This window comes from Chiloscyllium plagiosum, unplaced genomic scaffold (genome assembly GCF_037043375.1).
Source record: "Chiloscyllium plagiosum isolate Xiang-an unplaced genomic scaffold, Cpla_swu_hap1 HiC_scaffold_7, whole genome shotgun sequence".
Classification (NCBI taxonomy): domain Eukaryota; kingdom Metazoa; phylum Chordata; class Chondrichthyes; order Orectolobiformes; family Hemiscylliidae; genus Chiloscyllium; species Chiloscyllium plagiosum.
The window spans coordinates 122230449-122254797 of NW_028270145.1; the positions used below are offsets into that span (position 1 = coordinate 122230449).

The following is a 24349-nucleotide window of genomic DNA, read 5'->3' on the forward strand; positions in this document are numbered from 1 at the left end:
CATCCCGCACCTCCGCCCTCAGACCCCACCCCTCCAACCGTAACAAGGACAGAACGCCCCTGGTGCTCACCTTCCACCCTACCAACCTTCACATAAACCAAATCATCCGATGACATTTCCGCCACCTCCAAACGGACCCCACCACCAGAGATATATTTACCTCCACACCCCTTTCCGCCTTCCGCAAAGACCATTCCCTCCGTGACTACCTGGTCAGGTCCAAGCCCTCCCCAACACCCCACTCTCCCGTCCTGGCACCTTCACTGCCACCGTAGGAATTGCAAAACCTGCGCCCACACCTCCTCCCTCACCTCCATCCAAGGCCCCAAAGGAGCCTTCCACATCCAAAGATTTACCTGCACATCCATCAATATCATTTATTGTATCCGTTGCTCCCGATGCAGTCTCCTCTACACTGGGGAGATTGGACGCCTCCTAGCAGAGCGCTTTAGGGAACATCTCTGGGACACCTGCACCAATCAACCACACTGCCCTGTGGCCCAACATTTCAACACCCCCTCCCACTCAACCGAGAACATAGAGGTCCTGGGCCTCCTTCACCGCCGCTCCCTCACCACCCGACGCCTGGAGGAAGAACACCTCAGAACACTTCAACCCCAGGGCACCAATGCGGACTTCACCAGTTTCCTCATTTCCCCTTCCCCCACCTCACCCCAGTTCCAAACTTCCAGCTCAGCACTGTCCCCACGACTTGTCCTACCTGCCTATCTTCCTTTCCACCTATGCACTCCACCCTCCTCTCTGACTTATCACCTTCATCCCACCCCCTTTCACTCATTGTACTCTTTGCTACCTTTCCCCCACCCTCCTCCCTGACCTATCACCTTCATCCCCACTCCCACTCACCTATTGTACTCTATGATACTTTCTCCCCACCCCCACCCCCACCCCACCCTCCTCTCATTTATCTCTCCACCCTTCAGGAACTCTGCTTTTATTCCTGATGAAATGCTTTTGCCCAAACGTCGACTTTCCTGCCTGAACTGCTGTGTTTTTCCAGCACCACTCTAATCCAGTGAGTAAATTTAATGAAGAGTTAGACAGATTTTCAATGAGTAATGGATTGAAGGGTTATGGGGAGAAGGCAGGAAAATGGGGGTGAGGAGCATATCAGCCATGTTAGAATTGAGGACCAGACTCAATTGGCTGAATGGCCTACTTCTGCTCCTATATCTTATGAATGTATGATTGTAAGATTGGCCAGGTGATTAATAGTGAGGAAAAAGGGCTTTAGATTACATGAAGGTATAGATGGGTTGGTCAGATGGGTAGATCAGTATCAGATGGAATTTAACCCTGAAAAGTGTAACGTAATGCACGTTGGAAAAAGGAACATGACAAAGGAGTGCTCAATGAACGTCAGGGCACTAGGAACCTCAGAGGAACAGATGGACATTTGGGTGCATGTCCATAGATTTTTTGAAGGTGGCAGTCCAAGTTACTAAGAGAGATAAAGAAGGCGTAACGAAGTATAGATTATACGAGCCGGGAGGTTATGTTGGAGCTGTACAAAACATTGGCTCGGCCACAGTAGGAGTACTGTATGCCATTATAGTCATCTCAGTATAGGAATGTTGTGATCATATTGGAGGTGATGCTGAGGAGATTCACTAGGATGTTACCTTGGAATGTGCATTTTAGTTATGAAGAGAGGCTAGATAGCCATGGGCTGCTTCTTTGGAACACAGAAGGGTGAGGGAGGGGATCTCATTGAGGTGGATAAGATTGAGGGGGATGGACAGGGTTTTCTTTTATTCAGTTGTGGGACGTGGGCATCGCTGGATGGCCAACACTTATTGCCCACCCCAAGCTGTCCTCGAGAAGGTGGTGTGAACTGCATTCTTGAACCACTGCATCTACGTTCTATAGGTTGACTGGAGGGAATTCCAGTTTGACCCAGTGACAGTGAATGATGACGATACATTTTCAAGTTGGAATGATGAGTGACTTGGAGGGGAACTTGCAGGTGGTGGTGTTCCTTGTCCTTCTAGATGGAAGTGGTTGTTATTTTGGAAGGTGCTGTCTAAGGATCTTTGGTTTGTTTTGTAAATAGTACACACTGCTGCTACTAATCATCATTAGTGGAGGGAATAGATGTGGTACCAATCAGGCAGGCTGCTTTGTCCTGGATGGCATCAAGCTTCTTGAATGTTATTGATGTTGCAGCCTTCCAGGCAAGTCGAGAGCATGGGAAGCTCTGGGGAGTCAGAAGATGAGTTACTCGCTGCAGTATTCCTTGCCTCTGACCTGATCTTACAACCACTGTTTTTGTTTTAATTCCAGTTGGACTTCTGGTCAATAGTAATACCAAGGATATTGATAGTGGGGGATTCAGTGATGGTAAACACTGCTGAATGTCAAAGAGCAGTGGTTAGATTGTTTCTTATTAGAGATGATCATTGCCTGACATTTGTGTGGTGCAAATGTTACTTGACACTTGTCAGCCCAAGCCTGGATCTTGTCCAGATCTTGTTGTATTTGTGAATGGCTTCAATACACAAGGAGACAAGAATGGTGCTGAACATTGTGCAACATTGGCATACATCCCCAATTCTGACCTTAGGATGGAAGGAAGGTCATTAATGAAGCTGCTGAAGATGATTGGGCCAAGACCATTATCCTGAGAAATATCTGCAGAGGTGTCCTGGAGCTGAGATGATTCACCTCCAACAAGTCACCACAACGTTATGTGCCAGCTACGACTCCAACCAACAGGGAGATTTCCCCTATTACCCATTGATTCCAGTTTTGTTGTGGCTCCTTGATGCCACACTCAGTCAAATGCAGACTTCATGTCAAGGGCTGCCACTCTCACATCACCTCTGGAATTCAGCACTATTGTCCAGGTTTGAACAAAGGCTCAGGTGTCGGGCCTCCATTTTGACAGAACGGCGAGGAGAGAAAGTGAGGTGAAGCGAGGACAGCCGGGAAGGTAAGGGCTTAATTTATACTTGGGCTGTGGCTAAACCAGATCTCCCTCCTGCCCCCCTCCTTTAACAGGAAGAAAAAGACTCAGTAAGGTAAGGCTTTTACTTTTTCTTTATCTTTCTTTTTTATATATTTAAGTGCATTGTTTGGTTTTAGTTAGTTCATATAAAGCTAAGCTTACAATGGCAGGGGACCTCAGACCCATGGCATGTACCTCTTCTTGACGTGGGAGCTTAGGAACGTGTCTGACATTCTTGACTCTTACACTTGCAAGAAGTGTGTCCATTTGTAGCTCGTTTGACTGCATGACGGCTCTGGGGCTGCGGATGGACTCACTGTGGAGCATCCACGATGATGTGGAGGTTGTGGTAGCACGTTTAGTGAACTGGTCACACCGCAGGTTAGAATTGCTGAGGGAGACAATTGCTGAGGGTGACTAAAAGGCAGCAAAAGAGTAGGTAGGCAGTGCAGGTATCCCCTATGGTCATATCCCTCCAAAACAGGTATACCGTTTTGGATACTGTTGAGGGAGATGGCTCACCAGGAGAGGGCAGCAGAGATCATGGTACTACTTTTCGGAAGGGTGGGAAAAAGACTCATAGGGCCACAGTCATAGGGGATTCTATTGTGAGGGGAGTAGATAGGTGGTTCTGTGGCCGAAAACAGGACTCCTGGATGGTATGTTGCCTCGCAGGTGATTGGGTCAGGGATGTCACCAATCAGCTGCAGAGCATTCTAAAGGGGGAGGGTAAACAGCCAGTTGGCTTGGTGCATATAGGCACCAACGATATAAGTAGAAAACGAGGTAAGGTCTTGAAAGAAGAATTCAGGAAGCTAAGAGAGAAGTTAAAGAGGAGGACTTCAAAGATATTGACCTCAGGATTACTATTAGTGCCATGTGCTAGCCAGGGTAGAAATGAAACAATAGGCAGGATGAACACATGGCTTGAGCGATGGTGTAGGAGGGACAGGTTCAGATTTGTTGGACATTGGGACCGGTTCTGGGGAAGGTGGGACTATTACAAAATGGATGGTCTACATCTGAACCAGACCAGAACCAATGTCCTTGGGGGAATATTTTCTCCTGCTGTTGGGGAGGTTTTAAACTAATGTGGCAGGGGGCTGGGAGCCAGAAGAAAAAAAAAGTAGGCAGCGAGGTGGAGACTGAAGACTATATGAATCATGAAGATAGCATTAATAAAGGGAAGAGGAGGCAGAGAGCAGATGAACGCAAAAAATCTGGTGGCCTGAAATGCATCTACTTTAATGCAAGGAGTATAGTGTGTAAGGCAGATGAACTCAGGGCTTGGATTGGTGCCTGGGAGTATGACGTTATTGCAATCACAGAGACTTGGCTGAAGAAAAGGGCATGATGATTGGCAACTAAACGTTCTAGGATATGGACACTTCAGACATGACAGGGAGGTAAGTAAAAGGGGGGGGTGGAGTTGCAATGCTGGTCAGGGATGATATCACAGCTGTGCTAAAGGAGGATACTATGGAGGTTTTGGGTAGTGAGGCATTATGTGGTGGAGCTGAGAAATAAGAAGGGTGCAGTTACATTGTTGGGGCTGTATTACAGACCACCCAACAGTGAGCGTAGGTAGAGGAACAAATAGATAAACAGATTATGGAAAGATATAGAGGCAATAGGGTAGTGGTTATAGGAGATTTTAATTTTCCCAACATTGACTGGGATACACTTAGCGTCAGAGTCTGGATAGGGTAGAATTTGTAAGAAGTGTCCAGGAGAGTTTTCTAGAGCAGTATGTCAATAGACCAACAAGGGAAGAGGCCATACTGGACTTGGAAAAGGAACGAGCCAGGACAGGTGGTAGAAGCTGAGGTGGGGGATTTCTTTGGGAACAATGACCACAATTCTGTAAGTTTTAGAATACTCATATATAAAGATGAGAGTTGTCCTAAGGGAAGAGTACTAAACTGGGCCAAGGCCAATTATATCAAAATTAGGCAGAAGCTAGGAAATGTGGATTGGACACAGCTATTTGAAGGGAAGCCCATATTTGATACGTGAGATGCTTTCAAAGATAGGTTAAAGATAGTACAGGATAAGCATGTCCCATTGAAGGCAGAGGATAGGAACGGCAAGATTCATGAACCATGGATGACAGGAGAAATTGTACGACTAGCCAAGAGGAAAAGGGAAGCGTATATTAGGTCTAGGCAACTAAGAACAGAACAGGTCCTTGAGGAATATCGGAAGAGTAGAACAAGTCTTAAACTAGGAATCAAGCGGGCGAAAAGGGGTCATGAAATAACTTTAGCGAGCAGCATTAAGGAGAATCCCAAACTAGAGAAAGGATTGGTTCACTAAAGGATAATGAAGGAAGGCTGGGTGTCAAACCTGAGAGAATGGGTGAGATTCTGAATGATTACTTTGCATCAGTGTTCACTGAGGAGAGGAACATGATGAACATTGAGATTAAAGATAGAAGTTTGATTAGTCTGGATCACGTTGGCATAAGTAGGGAAGATGTGTTGGGTAGGCTAGAGGTTATTAAGATGGACTAATCCCCTGGACTGGGAGGGATCTATCCCAGGTTGCTGAGGGAGGCGAGAGAGGAAATAGCTGGGGCCCTGACAGATATCTTTGTGGCATCCTTAAATACAGGTGAGGTGCTGGAGGGATGGAAGGTTGTTCATGTTGTCCCCCTGTACAAGAAGGGTAGTAGGGATATTCCAGGTAACTACAGGCCAGTGAGCCTGACGTTGGTGGTGAGAAAGCTGCTGGAGAGGGTACTGAGGGACAGGATCTATTTATATTTAGAAAAGAATGGGCTTATCAGGGAGAGACAACATGGTTTTGTGCAGGGGAGATTGTGCCTTACCAACTTAATAGAGTTATTCGAGGAAGTGACCAATTTGATAGATGAAGGAAGGGTTGTTGATGTCATACACATGGACTTTAGTAAGGCGTTTGATAAGGTTTCCCACGGTAGACTAATGGAGAAAGTGAAGTCACATGGTGTGCAGGGTGTTCTAGCTAGGTGGATAAAGAACTGGTTGAGCAACAGGAGACAGAGAAGGGAGGGAGAAGGGAGGGAGAAGTTGAAGGGAGTTTCTCGAAAAGGAGAAAGGTGACCAGTGGTGTTCCACAGGGGTCAGTGTTGGGGCCACTGTTGTTTGTAATATACATAAGTGATCTGGAAGAGGGCATTGTTGGTATGTTTAGCAAGTTTGCAGATGACACGAAGTTTGGTGGAGCAGCAGAAAGCATAAGGGACTGTCAGAGAATACAGGAGGATATGGTAAGACTGGAGAGTTGGGCGGAAAAGTGAAAGATGGATTTCAATCCAGACAAATGTGAGGTGATGCATTTCGGCAAGACTAATTCTAGAGCGAATTATACAATGAACGGAAGAGCCTTGGGAAAAGTTAATGAGCAGAGAGTTCTGGGAGTGCAGGTCCATTGTACCCTGAAGGTTGCTGCACAGGTGGATAGAGTGGTCAAGAAGGCATATGGTATGCTTGCCTTCATCGGATGGGGTATTGAGTATAAGAGCTGGCAAGTCATGTTAAAATTGTGCAAGACATTGGTTTGGCCGCATTTACAATACTGTGTACAGTTCTGGTCGCCACATCACCAAAAGGATGTGGACGCTTTGGAGGGGGTGCAGAGAAGGTTTACAAGCACGTTGCCTGGTACGGAAGGTGCTAGCTATGAAGTTAGGTTTATTATCATTAGAAAAAAGGAGATTGAGAGAGGACTTGAATGTGATTTACAAAATCATGAAGGGTATAGACAGGATGGATAAAGACAAGCTTTTTCCCAGGGTGAAGGATTCAATAACAAGAGGTCACGCTTTCAAGGTGAGAGGTGGAAAGTTTAAGGGGGATATACGCGGCAAGTACTTCAAAAAGAGGGTGGTGCGTGTCTGGAACACATTGCCAGCAGAGGTGATAGAAGCAGGCACAGTAGTTTCATTTAAGATGCACCTGGACAGATGCATGAGTAGGTGGGGAGCAAAGGAATACAGATGCATAGGAATTGACCAACAGGTTTAGACAGTACATTTGGATCGGCTCAGTCTTGGAGGGCCAAAGGGCCTGTTCCTGGGCTGTAAACTTTCTTTGTTCTTTGTAAGGTGATGAGGAGCTGAGTGGCCCTTGTGAAATCCAAACTGGGCATTATTGAGCAGGTTATTGCTGAGCAAGTGTTACTTCATAGCATCGTTGATGACACATCTTTACGGATGATCGAGAGTAGACTGATGGGGCGGTAACTGGCTAGATTAAATTTGTAGAAGAAAGTGAGGACTGCAGATGCTGGAGATCAGAGCTGAAAAATGTGTTGCTGGAAAAGCGCAGCAGGTCAGGCAGCATCCAAGGAGCAGGAGAATCGACATTTCGGGCATAAGCCCTTCTTCAGGAAAGTTTAAGGGGGATATACGCGGCAAGTACTTCAAAAAGAGGATTAAATTTGTCCTGCTTTTTTGTGGACAGGACCATACTTGGGCAATTTTCCACAATGTGAGATCGGTGCCAGTGTTGTAACTGTATTGAAGGAGCTTGGCTAGGGTTCGATGATAAGCAGCTGTCCCCTTTAGTTAAGTGTCAGAATGAGGGGTCATAATTTTAAAGTAAAAGGCAAGAGGTTTATAGAACATAGAACATTACAGCACAGTACAGGCTCTTCGGCCTTCAATGTTGTGCCGACCTGTGGAACCAATGTGAAGCCCATCTATCCCACACTATTCCATTTTCATCTATATGTCTATCCAATGACCATTTAAATGCCCTTAAAGTTGGCGAGTCTACTACTGTTGCAGGCAGTGCGTTCCACACCCTACTACACTCTGAGTAAAGAATCTACCTCTGGCATCTGTCCTATATCTATCACCCCTCAATTTAAAGCTATGTCCCCTCGTGCTAGCTATCACCATCTGAGGAAAAAGGCTCTCGAAGTCTGACAAGAAATCAGAGATAGGTTTTTAAGACCATGAGCAGGCTGGTCAGAGTAGATAAGGAGAAGCTGTTTCCACTTATAAGTGAGAAAAGACCGAGAGGGCATAGATTTAAATTAATGTGCAACAGAAGCAAGGATGATGTCAGAAAAAAATTTTTAGGATATGGAACGATATATATATATATCCAGCCCTAACCAAGCTCCTTCAATACAGTTACAAACACTGGCACCAACCTAACATTGTGGAAAATTGCCCAAGTATGGGATATTATATATATATTGGATAGCCTGGAAATGTGGTGGAGGCAGATTCAATTGAATCATTTAACAGGGTACTGGATAACTATATTGATTGCAATAGTCAGCAAAGATATGGGGTAAAAGCAGAAGATTGGCACGAGGTCACGATGCTTGTTTGAACAAAAGAACTGAAGTAGTCTATTCAGCCTCTTGAGCTTGTTCCATCATTCAATGAGATCATGACTGATTATAACCTAACTCTATATATCTATCTCTGACCTATTTACCTTAAGACCATCAGACATAGGAGTGGAAATAAGGCCATTCGGCCCATCGAGTCCGCTCCGCCATTCAATCACGGCTGATGGGCATTTCAACTCCACTTACCTGCATTCTCCCCGTAGCCCATACTTCCTTGTGACATCAAGAATTTATCAATCTCTGCCTTGAAGACATTTGGCGTCCCGGCCACCACTGCACTCTGCGGCAATGAATTCCACAGGCCCACCACTCTCTGGCTGAAGAAATGTCTCTGCATTTCTGTTCTGAATTTACCCCCTCTAATTCTAAGGCTGTGACCACGGGTCCTAGTCTCCTCGCCTAACGGAAACAATTTCCTAGCGTCCACCCTTTCCAAGCCATGTATTATCTTGTAAGTTTCTATTAGATCTCCCCCTAATCTTCTAAACTCCAATGAATACAATCCTAGGATCCTCAACAAAAATATATTTATGTCAGCTTTAAATTAACAACTAATCCATTATCTACTGCCATTTGTGAACAGAGTTCCAAACATCTGCACTCTTTACATCGAGATGTCGTTCCTAACACCTCCTTAACTGGCTGACCCTAATTCTCAGACAATGTCCCCTAGTTCTAGAATCCCAAATCAGTAGAAATAATCTACCTTGATCAACCTTGTCTTTTCTTTTTGAAAGCTTCAATCATACCACCCCCTTAATCTTCTAAATTCTAGAGGCTTAATTTGTATAATCTCTCCTCATAACGTAGCCCCTTAAGTTCAGGTATCATTCTTGTACTCCTTTCAAGGTCAATATGTCTTTCCAAATGGGTGGCAACCAGATCTGCCCACAGTATTCCAAGTTCTTGTGCTCTAGTCCTCGAGAGTTAAAGAGTCAAGAGTGTGGTGCTAGAAAAGCAGAGCAGGTCAGGCAGCAAAAGCCCTTCATCAGGAATGAGGGCTGATGAATGGCTTTTGCCAGAAACGTCAATTTTCCTGCTCCTCTGATGCTGCATGACCTGCTGTGCATTTTCAGCAGCACCTCACTCTTACCTAATCTCCCACCTCCTCAATACTCCTGTCTGTCCACCTAACTTCATATCATCGGCAAATTTCACCAGAATGCCCCCAGTCCCTTCATCCAGATTATTAATATATAAAATGAACAGCTGCAGCTCCAACACTGAACTCAGCAGGACATCATTTGTCACTGGCTTCCATTCCAAAAAAGAATCTTTTATTCCAACTCTCTGCCTTCTGTCAGATACCTAATCTTTAAGGCATGCCAGTAGCTCACCTCGAACACCATGGGCCCTCATTTTACTCAGCAGCCTCCTGTGAGACACCTTATCAAAGACATTTTGGAAGTCCTCACTTTCGCCTCTAGAGATCAAGGCCAGCATTCCATTAACTTTCCTGATTATTTTCTGCATTTGAAAACTGATATTTTAAAGATCTATACACCTGAACTCCCAAGCCTCTTTGGATATCCACTGTATTTAACTTCATGCCATTTCAAAAATACCTTGATCAGTGCTTCTGAGGTTCAAAATGGACAACCTTACACCTGCTTAGATTGAACTCCATCTGCTAGCTTTGCCCATTCACTTAGTCTATCTATATCCATTTATAATTTTATACTGTCCATCTACATTGTCTGCAATGCTGCCTAATTTTGTGTCATCTGCAAATTTGGATTGATGACTTTTTATGCCATTATCGAAGTCATTAATAAATACAGTAGCGCCTCGACATACTAACGACCCCGTTCATGTACAAATCGGTTTACGAACAGGATTGTACGTAAAATTTTACTTCAACATACGTACGAAATTCAAGGTACGAACAAAGGTACGAACGCAAAAAGCCCATGTGGTTTCATTGTTCTGCTTTGCAACACGCTTGTTGAACGCAAAAGCTCTCGGGCCCCACGTGATCTCATTCAGTTCGTCTTTGGCGCGTGCGCTGTGAACAGCTGTCCAAGCATTCTTACACTATCCAAACAATGGGAAAAATTGTTTCAGTTCGCGAACCGGGTCCCGGAACAGATTAAGTTCGTAAGTCGAGGTGCTACTGTAATGTGAATGATTGAGGCCCTAACACAGATCCTGTGAGATCACTGGTCATATCTTGCCAATTTGAGTACCTACCCATTATCCCTACTTTTTGTTATTTGCTACTCAGTCATTTTTCCAGCCATTTCAGTAATTTTCCCTCAATTCCAGTCTCTGATAGCAACTTTATCAAATACCTTTTGGTAACCCACATAAACAACATCCATTGTTCCTCCCCTGTCCACTATCTTAGTCACCTCTTCAAAAAGATCAGTTAGGTTTATCAGACATGAATCTCTGTAAGAAGACAGCAAGTGGTGGTTGATGGAAAATATTCAGCCTGGAGTCCTGGTGTGCCACAAGGATCTGTTTTGGGAACACTGCTGTTTGTCATTTTTATAAATGACTGGAACGCAGGCAGAGGTGGATGGGTGACACTAAAGTCAGTCAAGTGGTGGACAGTGTGGAAGAATGTTGCAGGTTGCAGGGGGACTTGAACAAACTGCAGAGTTGGGCTGAGAGGTGGCAAATGGAATTCGATGCAGATAAAAGTGGTTCACTTTGGTAAGAATAACAGGAAGGCAGAATGCTGGGTCAATGGAAAGATTCTTGGTAGTGTGGATGTCCAGAGGGATCTTGGAATCCATGTACATAGATCCCGGAATTTGCTACCCAGGGTTGATAGTGCGGTGTTGGGTTTACTGCTGTTCGTCATTTTTATAAACGACCTGAATGAGGGTGTAGAAGGGTGGGTTAGTAAATTTGCAGATGACGCTAAGGTCGGTGGAGTTGTGGATAGTGACGAAGGATGTTGTATGTTACAGAGAGACATAGATAAGCTGCAGAGCTGGGCTGAGAGGTGGCAAATGGAGGTTAATGCGGACAAGTGGGAGGTGATTCACTTTGGTTGGAGTAACCGGAATGCAAAGTACTGGGCTAATGGTAAGATTCTTGGTAGTGTTGATGAGCAGAGAGATCGCGGTGTCCAGGTACACAGATCCTTAAAAGTTGCCACCCAGGTTGACAGGGTTGTTAAGAAGGCAGACAGTGTTTTAGCTTTTATTAATAGAGGGATCAAGTTCTGGAACAATGACGTTATGCTGCAGCTATACAAAACTCTGGTGCGGCCACACTTGGAGTATTGCGAGCAGTTCTGGTCACCACCTTATAAGAAGGATGTGGAAGCTTTGGAAAAGGTGCAGAGGAGATTTACTAGAATGTTATCTGGTATGGAGGGAAGGTCTTGTGAGGAAAGGCTGAGGGACTTGAGGCTGTTTTTGTTAGAGAGAAGGAGGTCGAGAGGTGACTTAATAGAGACATATAAGATAATCAGAGGGTTAGATAGGGTGGACAGGGAGAGCCTTTTTCCAAGTATGGTGATGGCGAGCACAAGGGGGCATAGTTTTAAATTGAGGGGTGATAGATATAGGACAGATGTCAGAGGTAGTTTCTTTACTCAGAGAGTAGCTGGAAATGTGTTGCTGGAAAAGCGCAGCAGGTCAGGCAGCATCCAGGGAACAGGAGAATCGACGTTTCGGACATAAGCCCTTCTTCAGGAATGAGTTTCCTCATTCCTGAAGAAGGGCTTATGCCCGAAACGTCGATTCTCCTGTTCCCTGGATGCTGCCTGACCTGCTGCGCTTTTCCAGCAACACATTTCCAGCTCTGATCTCCAGCATCTGCAGACCTCACTTTCTCCTCAAAGATTTTTACTCAGAGAGTAGTAAGGGTATGGAATGTTTTGCCTGCAACAGTAGTAGATTCGCCATACATTTAAGTCGTCATTGGACAAGCATATGGACATACATGGAATAGTGTAGGTTAGATGGGCTTGAGATTGGCACGACAGGTCGGCGAAACATCGAGGGCCAAAGGACCTGTACTGCGCTGTAATGTTCTATGCTGTTAAGAAGGCATATGATGTGTAAATTTTATTGGTAGAGGGATTGAGTTCTGGAGCCGTGATGTCATGCTGCAACTGTACAAAATGCTAGTGCTGCCGCACTTGTAATATTGTGTACAGTTCTGGTCACCCCATTACAGAAAGGATGTGGAAGCATTGGAAAAGGTGCAGAGGAGATTTACTAGGATGTTGCCTTGTCTGCAGTGAGGGTCTTATGAGGAGAGGCTGAGAGACTTGGATCTCTTCTCATTGGAGAGAAGGTGGCTAAGAGGGACTTTAATAATCATACACAATGATCAGAGGATTACAATAGGATGGACAGTGAGAGTGTTTTTCCTAGGATGATGACATTGGCTTGTACGACGGGACATAGCTACAAATTGAGGGGTGATAGATTTAAGACAGATGTCAGAGGTAGGTTTTTTACTCAGAGAGTGGTGAGGGCATGGAATACCCTGCCTGTCAATATAGTTAACTCAGCCACATTAGGGGCACTTAAACAATTCATGGATAAGCCTATGGATGATGATTGGATAGTGTAGGGAGATGTGTCTAGATTAGTTCTCAGGTCGGTGCAACATCAAGGGCCAAAGGGCAGGTTCTGCGCTGTACTGTTCTATGTTCTATATACCTAGGTCCAATGGGCCAAATGACCTCCTTTTGCTCCTACACAATTCTGTGATTCTGCAAATTTAGGAACCAGAGAAATTTCTTCATTAAGAGGATAGTGAATCTTTGGAATTCTCCACCCCAAAGGGCTTTGAAACTCAGTAATTCAGTACGCTTAAAACAGAGATGTTACTGAGCTACTGCTATCACACAACTCTCTGCCCCCAACTGGAGGCCGATCTTACCAAACACACACTGGATCTGAACAGAATACAATGATCAATACTCACAAGAACTGCAGTGTGATTCCAAATTTTTTCATGCTACTTATTATGGCATCAAACTGGTCGGAACTGAAAGGACTGTTCAGATCGGTGAATACTGCAATATGTAACTTGTCATACTTCTTTCCCCTGAAAGACAAAATGAAATAAAACTAATTGAGTACAGCCAAATCATATCAGGAAAGTGCAGGATCAGGCTGCTTAGCAATTCTATGTGGTTTTAGAATTCCCAGTTGCTTTAAGAGTTTTAAATGTTCATAGGCGTGGAACCAATATACATAGAAAGAATTGAAAGTACACAAAGAGCCAGATTATTTAGCCGAACAGCTGAATGCTCCACAAAACCTGCACCTAATCTAAAACAAAAAAAAGCAATCAGAGACTACAAGTCTGCAATGAAAACAAGATTCTGAAAATACTCAGCAAGTCTGGCAGTATCTGTGAAGAGAGGCAAAAGAAAAGGCAACATTTGAATCAAGTGGAAATGTCATGGATTATATGCGCTTTAAATTTGGGAGAGTGGTATTCAGAAAAGTGAAGGTCTGGGATCTGGTAGTGGCTCAGAAAGATCATGTGACAAAAGTATCATGGAACAAGAGGCAGAGTGGGAATGGTTGTAGCAGAATGGAAGGGCTTTTGCCCAAAACGTCGATTTTACTGCTCCTCGGATGCTGCCTGAACTGCTGTGCTCTTCCAGCACCATTCAAATCCAGAATCTGGTTTCCAGCATCTGCAGTCATTGTTTTTACCTAAAGCATTTCATTAGAGTGACTGTGAATGCCAGAACAATACAAACATTTGTACAAATGAAAATCAGCACATGGCAAGAAAAGAATTAATCCATAATGGGGTACAGAGTTCATGACTCGAAATTATTCAACACAGTTGGAAAATGAGCCATTGGAAAGTTTCTCATTGTTTATGATCATAAGAAATAGGAAAAGGAGTCGGCTATTTGGCTCCCTGAGCCTGCTCCTCCATTCAATAAAACCATGTTCACTTTCCTGTGTTTTCCCCTTAACACTTGCTTTCTCTGTTGAGTTAGGATCTTTCTATTTCAGCCTTAAATATATACAAAGACTCCAAAAGTTTTGTTTTACTCACTTTCTTTAAACCACCCCAAGTGACTTCTTCCATACCCAGGAAATTATCAGCAACTGAAAGAGCCAGGATTGAACAAGGATTCTCTATTTAAACCAACCAAATACAACATATAGGGAGAAGCTGAACGGGCTAGGGTTGTTTTCCCTGGAACGTCGGAGGCTGAGGGGTGACCTTATAGAGGGGCATGGATAGGATAAATAAACAAAGTCTTTTCTCTGGGATCAGGGAGTCCAGAACTAGAGGGAAAGATATAAAAGAGACCTAAGGGGAAACTTTTTCACGCAGTGGGTGGTACGTGTATGGAATGAGCTGCCAGAGGAAGTGATGGAGGCTGGTACAATTAAAATATTTAAGAGGCATTTGGATGGGTATATGAATAGGAAGGGTTTGGAGGGATATGGGCCAGGTGCTGGCAGGTGGGACTAGATTGGGTTGGGACTGGTCGGCGTGGACAGGTTGGACCGAAGGGTCTCTTTCCATGCTGTACATCTCTATAACTCTATGACTCTAAAAGAGAACACCAACACTCACTACACACTGTCTTTTGTGAGAGGCGCTTGCAAATGTTGTTTCTGCAAAAATCGCAAGGCCGAATCATGAGGGTGTATACCAAGAAATAACAAACCGAAAAGGAAGGTGGTCGACTGGTAGAAACAGATGTATTGACATGACAATTGCAATTGTCACGCACATAGGGAGTTAGTATGAACAAGATAACTAAATAAGACTCAGTGTTGCGTCAGCAAAAGTAATAAGACCCAGCTATCAAGGGGGGGTTGCATGCTATAAACAGGCCACAGACATATGTGGTAAGCCAATTAGATTAGCAGATGCACAGTGCAATACATATGACGCAAAAGGGGAGGTACACAGGGGCTCATAGAAAACTGTATGAATGTGCAATAAAATTGTTCAGAAGTGTGCCTAGTTTGTGGTCACCTGGGCTTGCAAGAACGTATGAATAAAGGCTGCTTCAGAATTTGACTCTGACTGAAATTATTGAACAGTGAGCTTCGTTTCCCACACTTTGAATCCAATAATCCTAAACCCAACCTAGAATGAGAGATTTTGACCCCTGATGAGTCCCCAGTTTGTCAGAGACCAGGCCAATTTCCCCCTCAAAACATATTACAGAGATAGCCTATTCGGTAATTTTTATTTTATTTTACAAGGAAGTATAATGCACTGTTCTCCAGATATGATTCAATTGGTCTATCACTAAGCTTTAGTCAAAATACACTTGATTCTAATTAAAATGCAAAAAAGAATCCATATATCTTTATAACTTTGACATACTTAACAAGACAGTATATTATTGAACCACTAATCATCAAATGTTCCAATACAGGCAGCATCCCACTAACATACTCTTTTGCAAAATGCAATGTAGCAGAACAGTTATTATTCTTATATGCTGTCTCTCTGTCCAATAGAAAAAAAACAAAGAAACAATCTGACCCTTCTGATTTCAAACATGAAAACTCTCTAAGTCTTCAACCTAGCAGCAGAGACAACTCTAGCTGTCTCCAGCAGCTATGTAACAAAAAAAAAACAACTGAAAGCACAACTGAAGTCCTCTGAGTCTGTGTAAGCCTGATTTGCCTACCGAAGTCTTTTGTCTTACTCTAGGAGAAACCCATAGCTATTTACAAACTGCCTGCTGGGAAGAGACACCTTGGCACCAATGCGACCAAACCACTCTGCAAGAGAAACAGAATAGAACACAACTCTTAAAGGCACAGTATCGTCACAATATATTTAATCAAATGCCTCATCTTTCATCTCCTCTATGAAGGCTGCATTCCATGTACTTTATTAACTGTCTAGTTGACCTTTCCTATCAGCTTCTACAATTGTGTGCAAATATAAATGTATGAACATACAAATCAGGAATAAGCCATTCTGCATCTTGAACTTGCTGCACCATTCAGTGGCTGATTCAAATCTAAATCCACCGTCTCACCTACCTCCAATAACCTTTCAACCTCATGTGTAACAAGAATCAATTTGCCTCTGCCATAAAATATTCAAGAACTCTGCTTCCACTGCCTTTTCAGAATGAGTTCCAAAGACTCTCAAACCTCAAAGAAAAAGTTGCCTAATCTTTATTTTAAAACGGTATCTCTTCAGTTGTAAAAAGCAACCCCTAGTTATAGATTGTACGATCCCTCAACATTAATCAATGCACCGCTTACTCTTTTTTTTAGATTACATTACAGTGTGGAAACAGGCCCTTCGGCCCAACAAGTCCACACCGACCCGCCGAAGCGCAACCCACCCATACCCCTACATTTACCCCTTACCTAACACTACGGGCAATTTAGCATGGCCAATTCACCTAACCTGCACATCTTTGGACTGTGGGAGGAAATCGGAGCACCCGGAGGAAACCCACGCAGACACGGGGAGAACGTGCAAACTCCACACAGTCAGTCGCCTGAGGCGGGAATTGAACCCAGGTCTCCGGCGCTGTGAGGCAGCAGTGCTAACCACTGTGCCACCGTGCCGTACTCTTCTAAATTCCAGTGAAAATAAGCCTAGACTATCCTGCCTTTCCTCAAAATAACCTATCCATTTCAACTCTTAAACCTCCTCCAAACAACCTCCAATGCTTTAACATTTTTCGTCAAATAAGGTAAACAATACAGTGCACGCATGCAGTCTCACCAGTGTCCTGTATTTTATTCATTCATTTACAGCTTGTGAGCTTTACTGGCTAGGCCAGTATTTATTGCCATTCCCTAATTGCCCAGAGGCTGTGGGTCCGAAGTCACATGTAAGCCAGAGCTGATAAGGATATTAGTGAACTAGATGGATTTTTCTGTGGTGGGATTCAAATCCAGATCCCCAGAACACTAATGGGTCTCTGCATTAGTAGTCTAGCAATAATACTACTAGTCTAGGTTATAATTTCTCTCCAGTACAAGAAAACATTTAACTAGCCCCTCAATGCCTTTAAAGAGTTATCAGCTTTAATGCTGCCTTTGAATGAAATGGAGTTATCTTGCCTTTCAATAAAAACCCTTGTGACAATGCTGGAGTCTCAGGTAAATAGGATAGTGAAGAAGGCATTTAACATGCTTTCCTTTATTGATCAGAGCAATGAGTAAAGTAATTGGGAGGTCATGTTGGGAGGCTGTACACGACATTGGTTAGGCCACGTTTCGAATCTTGTGCACAATTCTGGTCTCCCTTTTATAGGAAGGATATTGTGAAACTTGAAAGGGTTCAAAAAAGATTTATAAGGATAGGAGGGTTTGAGCTATAGGGAGAGGCTAAATAGACTGGAGCTGTTTCCTCAGGAGTGCTGGAGGCTGAGGGGTGACTTTATAAAGGTTTATAAAATCATGAGGATAATAGATACAGTAAATAGATAAGGTCTTTTCCCTGGGTTGCGGGAATCCAGAACTAGAGAGTGTAAGTTTAGGGTGAAAGGGGAAAGATTTAAAAGAGAACTAAGGGCAACTTTTTCACACAAGGGGTGGTGTGTGTATATTTAATGAGCTGCCAGAGGAAGTGGTGGAGACTAGTACAATTACAACATTTAAAAGGAATCTGAATTGGCACATGAATATGAAGGGTTTAGATGGATGTGGGCCAAGTGCTGGCAAAAGGAATTAGATTAACTGAGGATATCTGGTTGACATGGACGATTTGGACCAAAGGGTCTGTTTCCATGCTGTACATCTCTATGACTCTATGTCATCCTTTTTTTTTCAAAAGGGTTTGTAAAAGGCAGAGGTTCAGATTAGTCTGGGAAAAGGCCACTTTCATTATGGCTAACAAATACTGCCTAAGGCAACAATCAGGGAAAAGTGCTTTTAGGTTAGTTTTAAAATACTTGTACAATGAAAGGGGGATGGCCAGTTCTCCTAGTTCAGGGGTTTTACTAGTTAGGTTTAGCTTTTAACTAGGGACCAAGAGAAACTGCTGGAGTGAAAAGAGGTTCCACGCTTCAGCAAATGATCCTAGCTGATTCTCTCTGCCATCTCTAAGTCCTGTAAGAACCCACGTTTGAATTTATCTTTTTGCCAAGGGGTGTGTTTATGGTATGTTGCAAGAAATCAGAACAGCTCTTTGTTAGGTTGCGAGGGATATTGCGTTGGTCAGGTTTTCAAATCAGTTTCTTCTAAATTCTGTTTTCTTTTGTTTGCATTTTCTTCGGCAATGGGTAATTAAATTCTGTTTTACATGAAGCCAAATGGTTTGACCAGCTGCATTGCTCCTGGGATATCCACCTTACACCTGCCTGAAGCAACCAGAAAAGTTAGGGTCTGGACTACCATCTTAAAATGTTTTGAGGGGTCTGGCCTGGTCCATAATATCTTTTATGTCTCTAATCTACCATGTGTATTTCTTCTGCACTCATACCCCAGTGACCAACTGCAACTAGAGACCTTAGATAAAGTTACATTCTGATCAGTGGCTTTTTTCTTCTCAGGAGAAAGTGAGGACTGCAGATGCTGGGGATCAGAGTTTAAAAATGTGGTGCTAGAAAAGCGCAGCAAATCAGGCAGCATCAAAGGAGCAGGCGAATCGACATTTCGGGCATAAGCCCTTCAGACTCACTTATGATGACTAACAATTCCCATGGGTTTTGCTTTCAACTTCCAGCATTCTGAACAAATCTTTGATATACTGATTTAAGCTTTATTGTCTCGTGCATTCAAGTACACAAGTATACATGCACAGTGAGAAGTGTACAGTGTCGCCACACATGGTGCATGTTAGATATGAAGGTACCTAGGTCCAAAACTTAGGAACAAGTCATAATACAGAGAAACAAAGTTTAAAGTAAAGCACTTTCATTGCTCTTACTATAAGTAGAAAATCAAAAAAATAAAGTTAAAAGTTAACATTACAGGACTGTTTCCTCCTCTTCGTCTGATGCTAGTGCTTTCAGAGCTGCATCCATCACGACTCTAAGGTTTCCTCGATGCTAGACAGAGGGACAGAACCCACAGTTTCTGACAACCTTTCTGGCTGTTCTGAGGTGCCATGTATGTTTTGCTCCTGCCCTGTTTGCAAGGTAGCAGCTTTCAGGTGATCCATGTTTGTTCAGGACCATCTCACCTTCTTGAACTTTGTATGTCACGGGACCTGAGCTCGTGTCGACCTCACCCTGTACCCATGCTTGGCTATTTACTTGGTCTCGGCACCAGACTTTGTCCCCTGAAGTAAACTGCCTCTATTGCTCAGAAGAGGCATGTGGCTGACATTGGTGTTCCTGATGCTGTTTCACCCTTCTCCCCAGGTCTGAGAATATCAGGTGTGGAATCTTCTCCCCATCAGCAACTCAGCTGAACCTATCCCTGAGGGGTGGTCCGATAATCGAACAAGAACTGGAACAGTTTAGTATCAACTGAAGATGTACACTGTTTCTCCAAGCCTGCATTCAACATTTGGACTGCTCTTTCCAAATTACTGGACAATGGGTGGCATGGAGCTTCCAAACATGTTGAATGCCATTCAACTTTAGGAAATTCTCAAATTCCCTGCCGGTGAATGACATCCCACTGTCTGTGACCTATACTTCTGCGAGTCCAGGTATTGCAAAAAATGCTCGCAGCTTTTCAACTGTATTGCTTGAGCTTGCCAAATGAACTGCATGCACATCCAACCACTTTGAATGGGCTTCCACAATAACTAGGAACATTCAGCCCACGAAAGGACCAGTATAGTTCTTTTGTATGGGACCATGTCCAGGGTTTACCTGGCATTCCCACAAATGTGGGGAGCTGCTGGTGGTAATTTCTGTCCTTGTTGGCACTCTGGGTACTGCCCACAAACGCAGCTATGTCTGTATTCAATCCTGGCAACCAAAAATAACATCTTAATTTTGGAAACTCCTAGATGGCCCTGGTAGAGTTCAATCAGTATCTCATGGTTACCGTGACTCTGGACAATCACTCTTCCTCCCAATAATAAAATGCTATCTTCTACAGTGATCTGGTCTCGCCAGATCCAGAAATGTTTTAATCCTGGTTGCGATGGTCCTTCTGTGTTCCCCATTATCACTAGTTGTTTTAGTTTGCCATAACAGGATCATTTTGTATCCACAGCTGAATTTGACCTGAAACGATGGGCGGCATGGCCTATCTTCTTTAAGTAGCCCTAATAAGGATTTGTGGCCATAATTTGTATTTATTACAAATTTAGATCTGTCAAAGTATTAGTGGAACTTTCTCATACCAAAGACGACTGCCCAAAACTTCCTTCTCTACCTGTGCTTAGCATCAGCCAAAGTCCAGGAAGCATACAGTATTGGGCATTCCTCTCTGCTGGGCCACTGGAAAGCCAATGCTGAAGATCTGGATCCCAAACGGGACCCCTAGGTCTTCGGATTGGTCAAAAGAATCAACAGAATGTGGTCTATTTAAAGCAAGGTCATTGGTTTAATAAAGTAAGACAGCCTGACACAATTCTTCGAACAACACAGAGGTTAAAACTTCTGAGCTCCAAAATTGTGCAATTACAATTGAACAATAAGCATTTTTTTTTGAGAGACAGTACAGCCTTAATTACAAGAAAAGGCCAATCAACTGTAATATGGTGACATGATTGACAACAGGCTAATCCAATGATATTCCCTGGGAAAGTGTTCTTAATTTACATAAATCACCATCTTATGCTTGGAATTCAAGGTTAGTTCGAATGATCGATTAATGTGTCAGTATTCATTTTATGAAGACTCCATTGCTTGCCTTATATTCTACTTCAGCTAATTCAACAAGCAGCAATACAGGTTCAAAAGTCAAATCATAACTTGCAGCCATTTTGTCGTGCTATTTTAAATTGAAAAACCATTTTGTTGTTAATAAAAACCTACATATATTTGTTGCTTCTGACAGCAGCCTAAATTAAAATTTTGGATCCTCAACGCTACCCCGATACCACTTGGGTAGGTATCGCATGTCAGTACCACATCTCACTAGGGATCATAGTGAGCTAACACCTTCAATGATGATAGCTGCTTTTTCACTTCTGTAAAGGTTACATCTTGGCTACACGACCATTTCAAAGGTTAACTCTTTTTCAACAGCAGATGTAAGGGTGCCAAGATGGAGGCCAGGTTACGTATGAATTTCCTGTAATAATTCACCAACCTAAGACCTAAGCACTCCAGTAAGACATGGGAGCCAGAACACCTTTGAACGCCCTCACTTGTGTTCCAAAGGATGTAACCCAGTTTTGTTGGCTCTGTATCCCAAGTAGGACACTTGAAGTGCTTGGAACACACACATTTTTCCCTTCTAAGACATAGGCCCACCTGGGAGAAATGTTTAAGCACTAAGTCCAAGTTCTCCAAGAGCTCTTTCTTGGTTTTCCTGGTTATTGGCACATCATCCACGTAAACATTAACCTGGAGTAAAATGTTCTCCATCATCCATTGGAACATGGCACTGGCTGCCATTATGGATATTTAAAAAACTGAAAGTAGTGTGGTTATTGTAAATCAGAAACAAAAATCAGAAATTGCTAAAAAAGCTCAGCAGGTCTGGCAGCATTTATGAAGGGAAATCAAAGTTAACACTTCGGGTTGAGTGACATTCCCTCAGAACTGACTGTAGCTTGGAAACTGTTGGTTTATATGCAGAAGGTAGGCTTAGTGGAGGGGTTAAGGAGCAAACGATAGGCGGGGATAGAGCCCAAAGAGAAAAAGCCTAAAGAAAGATAGTACCCATTAATAGCTTTTCACCCTCCTAGCTAGAGCGTTATCCACCCCTTTCTGGATCAGTGGTGCTGGAAGAGCACAGCAATTCAGGCAGCATCCGAGGACAGGCAAAATCGACGTTTCGGGCAAAAGCCCTTCATCAGGAATAAAGGCAGAGAGCCTGAAGCGTGGAGAGATAAGCTAGAGGAGGGTGGGGGTGGGCAGAGAGTAGCATAGAGTACAATAGGTCAGTGGGGAAGGAGATGAAGGTGATAGGTCAGGGAGGAGAGGGTGGAGTGGATAGGTGGAAAAGGAGCTGGGCAGGTCGGACAAGTCCGGACAAGTCAGGGGATCGAGTTGCTGGAGGTTAGAAACTAGGATGAGGTGGGGGAAGGGGAAATGAGGAAACTGTTGAAATCCACATTGATGCCCTGGGGTTGAAGTGTTCCGAGGCGGAAGATGAGGCGTTCTTCCTCCAGGCGTCTGGTGGTGAGGGAGCAGCGGTGGAGGAGGCCCAGCACCTCCATATCCTCGGCAGAGTGGGAGGGGGAGTTGAAATGTTGAGCCACGGGGCGATTTGGTTGATTGGTGCGGGTGACTCGGAGATGTTCCCTAAAGCGCTCTGCTAGGAGGCGCCCAGTCTCCCCAATGTAGAGGAGACCGCATCGGGAGCAACGGATACAATAGATGATATTAGTGGATGTGCAGGTAAATCTTTGATGGATGTGGAAGGCTCCTTTAGGGCCTTGGATGGAGGTGAGGGAGGAGGTGTGGGCACAGGTTTTACAGTTCCTGCGGTGGCAGGGGAAAGTGCCAAGATGGGAGGGTGGGTCGTAGGGGGGCGTGGACCTGACCAGGTAGTCACGGAGGGAACGGTCTTTGCGGAAGGCGGAGAGGGGTGGGGAGGGAAATATATCCCTGGTGGTGGGGTCTGTTTGGAGGTGGCGGAAATGTCGGCGGATGATTTGGTTTATGCGAAGGTTGGTAGGGTGGAAGGTGAGCACCAGGGGTGTTCTGTCCTTGTTGCGGTTGGAGGGGTTGGGTCTGAGGGCGGAGGTGCGGGACGTGGATGAGATGCGTTGGAGGGCACTTTAACCACGTGGGAAGGGAAATTGTGGTCTCTAAAGAAGGAGGCCATCTGGTGTGTTCTATGGTGGAACTGCCCCTCCTGGGAGCAGATACGGCAGAGGCGGAGGAATTGGGAATACGGGATGGCATTTTTGCAAGAGGTAGGATGGGAAGAGGTATAATCCAGGTAGCTGTGGGAGTCGGTGGGTTTGTAGAAAATGTCAGTGTCAAGTCGGTCGTCACTGATGGAGATGGAGAGGTCCAGGAAGGGGAGGGAGGTGTCAGAGATGGTCCAGGTAAATTTAAGGTCAGGGTGGAATGTCCACCCCTTTGTCTGTCTAACTGTTCCTCTTCTCTCTCCTTGGTCTCTATCCCCATCTGTCATTTACTCCTTACCCCTTCCCCTCAACCTATCTTCTACATATAAAGCAACATTTTTCTAGCTACCATCAGTTCCGAGGAAGGGTCACACAACCCAAAATGTTAATTGGTTTCTCTCCACAGATACTGCCAGACCTGCTGAGCCTTTACAGCAATTTCCATTTTTGTTCCTTAGGGTATTAATTGTGGTATACTTCTGGGAATCCTCATCTAGGCGCAATTGGAGCTGAAGGTTAACTCAGCTCCATGAAGGATAACCCTGCCCTCCAGTTTTGCATACAAGTCCTCCATGCAAGGGATTGGGTATTTGTCCAATTGCGAGAAGAGTTTTACTATTCACTTAAAATCCTTACAAAGGTGAACCAAGCCATCAGGCTTCACAATTGGTAGAACTAGTACTGCCCTTCCACAAACTGCACTGCTTTGGTGACTCCTTTGCTTTCCAGCCTCCTGATTTCGGCCTCTACCTTTGCCCGTAACGAAAATAGCACTGGGCGGGCCTTGCAAAATCACAGATTTGCTTGTGGGTCAATATGCAAAGTGTCTTATCCCCTTTGATAGTCCGTAGTCCTATCTGAAAAACTTCTGGGTTTTTAATTAGGAATTCACTCAGGCAACCATTTTCTCATCGAAAACTGTTCAGCCAATCAAGGTGAATCACTCTCAACCAACTCCACCCCAGTAGGCTTGAACCCAAGCCTCTCACGACAATCAGTGATAGCTCCCATACTCCACTTACTATATCTTCTAATGACAAAGCCACTTGTAGCTCCTGTTTGCCGTCCTGTTAGACTTAGCTAGTAGGGGCTTTTGCATGGTTATGTCATTAATTCCACATTCCAAACATAGCCTTTCAACATCTCATTCAGGGTTATCCCAAAATCACATGCCCTGCCTGTCATCTTAGCCTCATCAAAATTCCTGGTATGGATTCC

The 24349-nt window shown here is 44.1% G+C and overlaps 1 protein-coding gene across 2 annotated transcripts in view; it reads right to left on the reverse strand.

Annotated features, from left to right (window-relative positions):
• Positions 1 to 24349, reverse strand: part of LOC122551960 (X-ray repair complementing 5) — a 366827-nt gene that overhangs the window by 237629 nt on the left and 104849 nt on the right. For both annotated transcript variants that reach the window (XM_087989448.1, XM_087989447.1), the window contains exon 5: positions 13214 to 13336. In XM_087989448.1, the coding sequence (XP_087845574.1) occupies positions 13214 to 13336 (123 nt within the window). The remainder of the gene's footprint in view (positions 1 to 13213; positions 13337 to 24349) is intronic.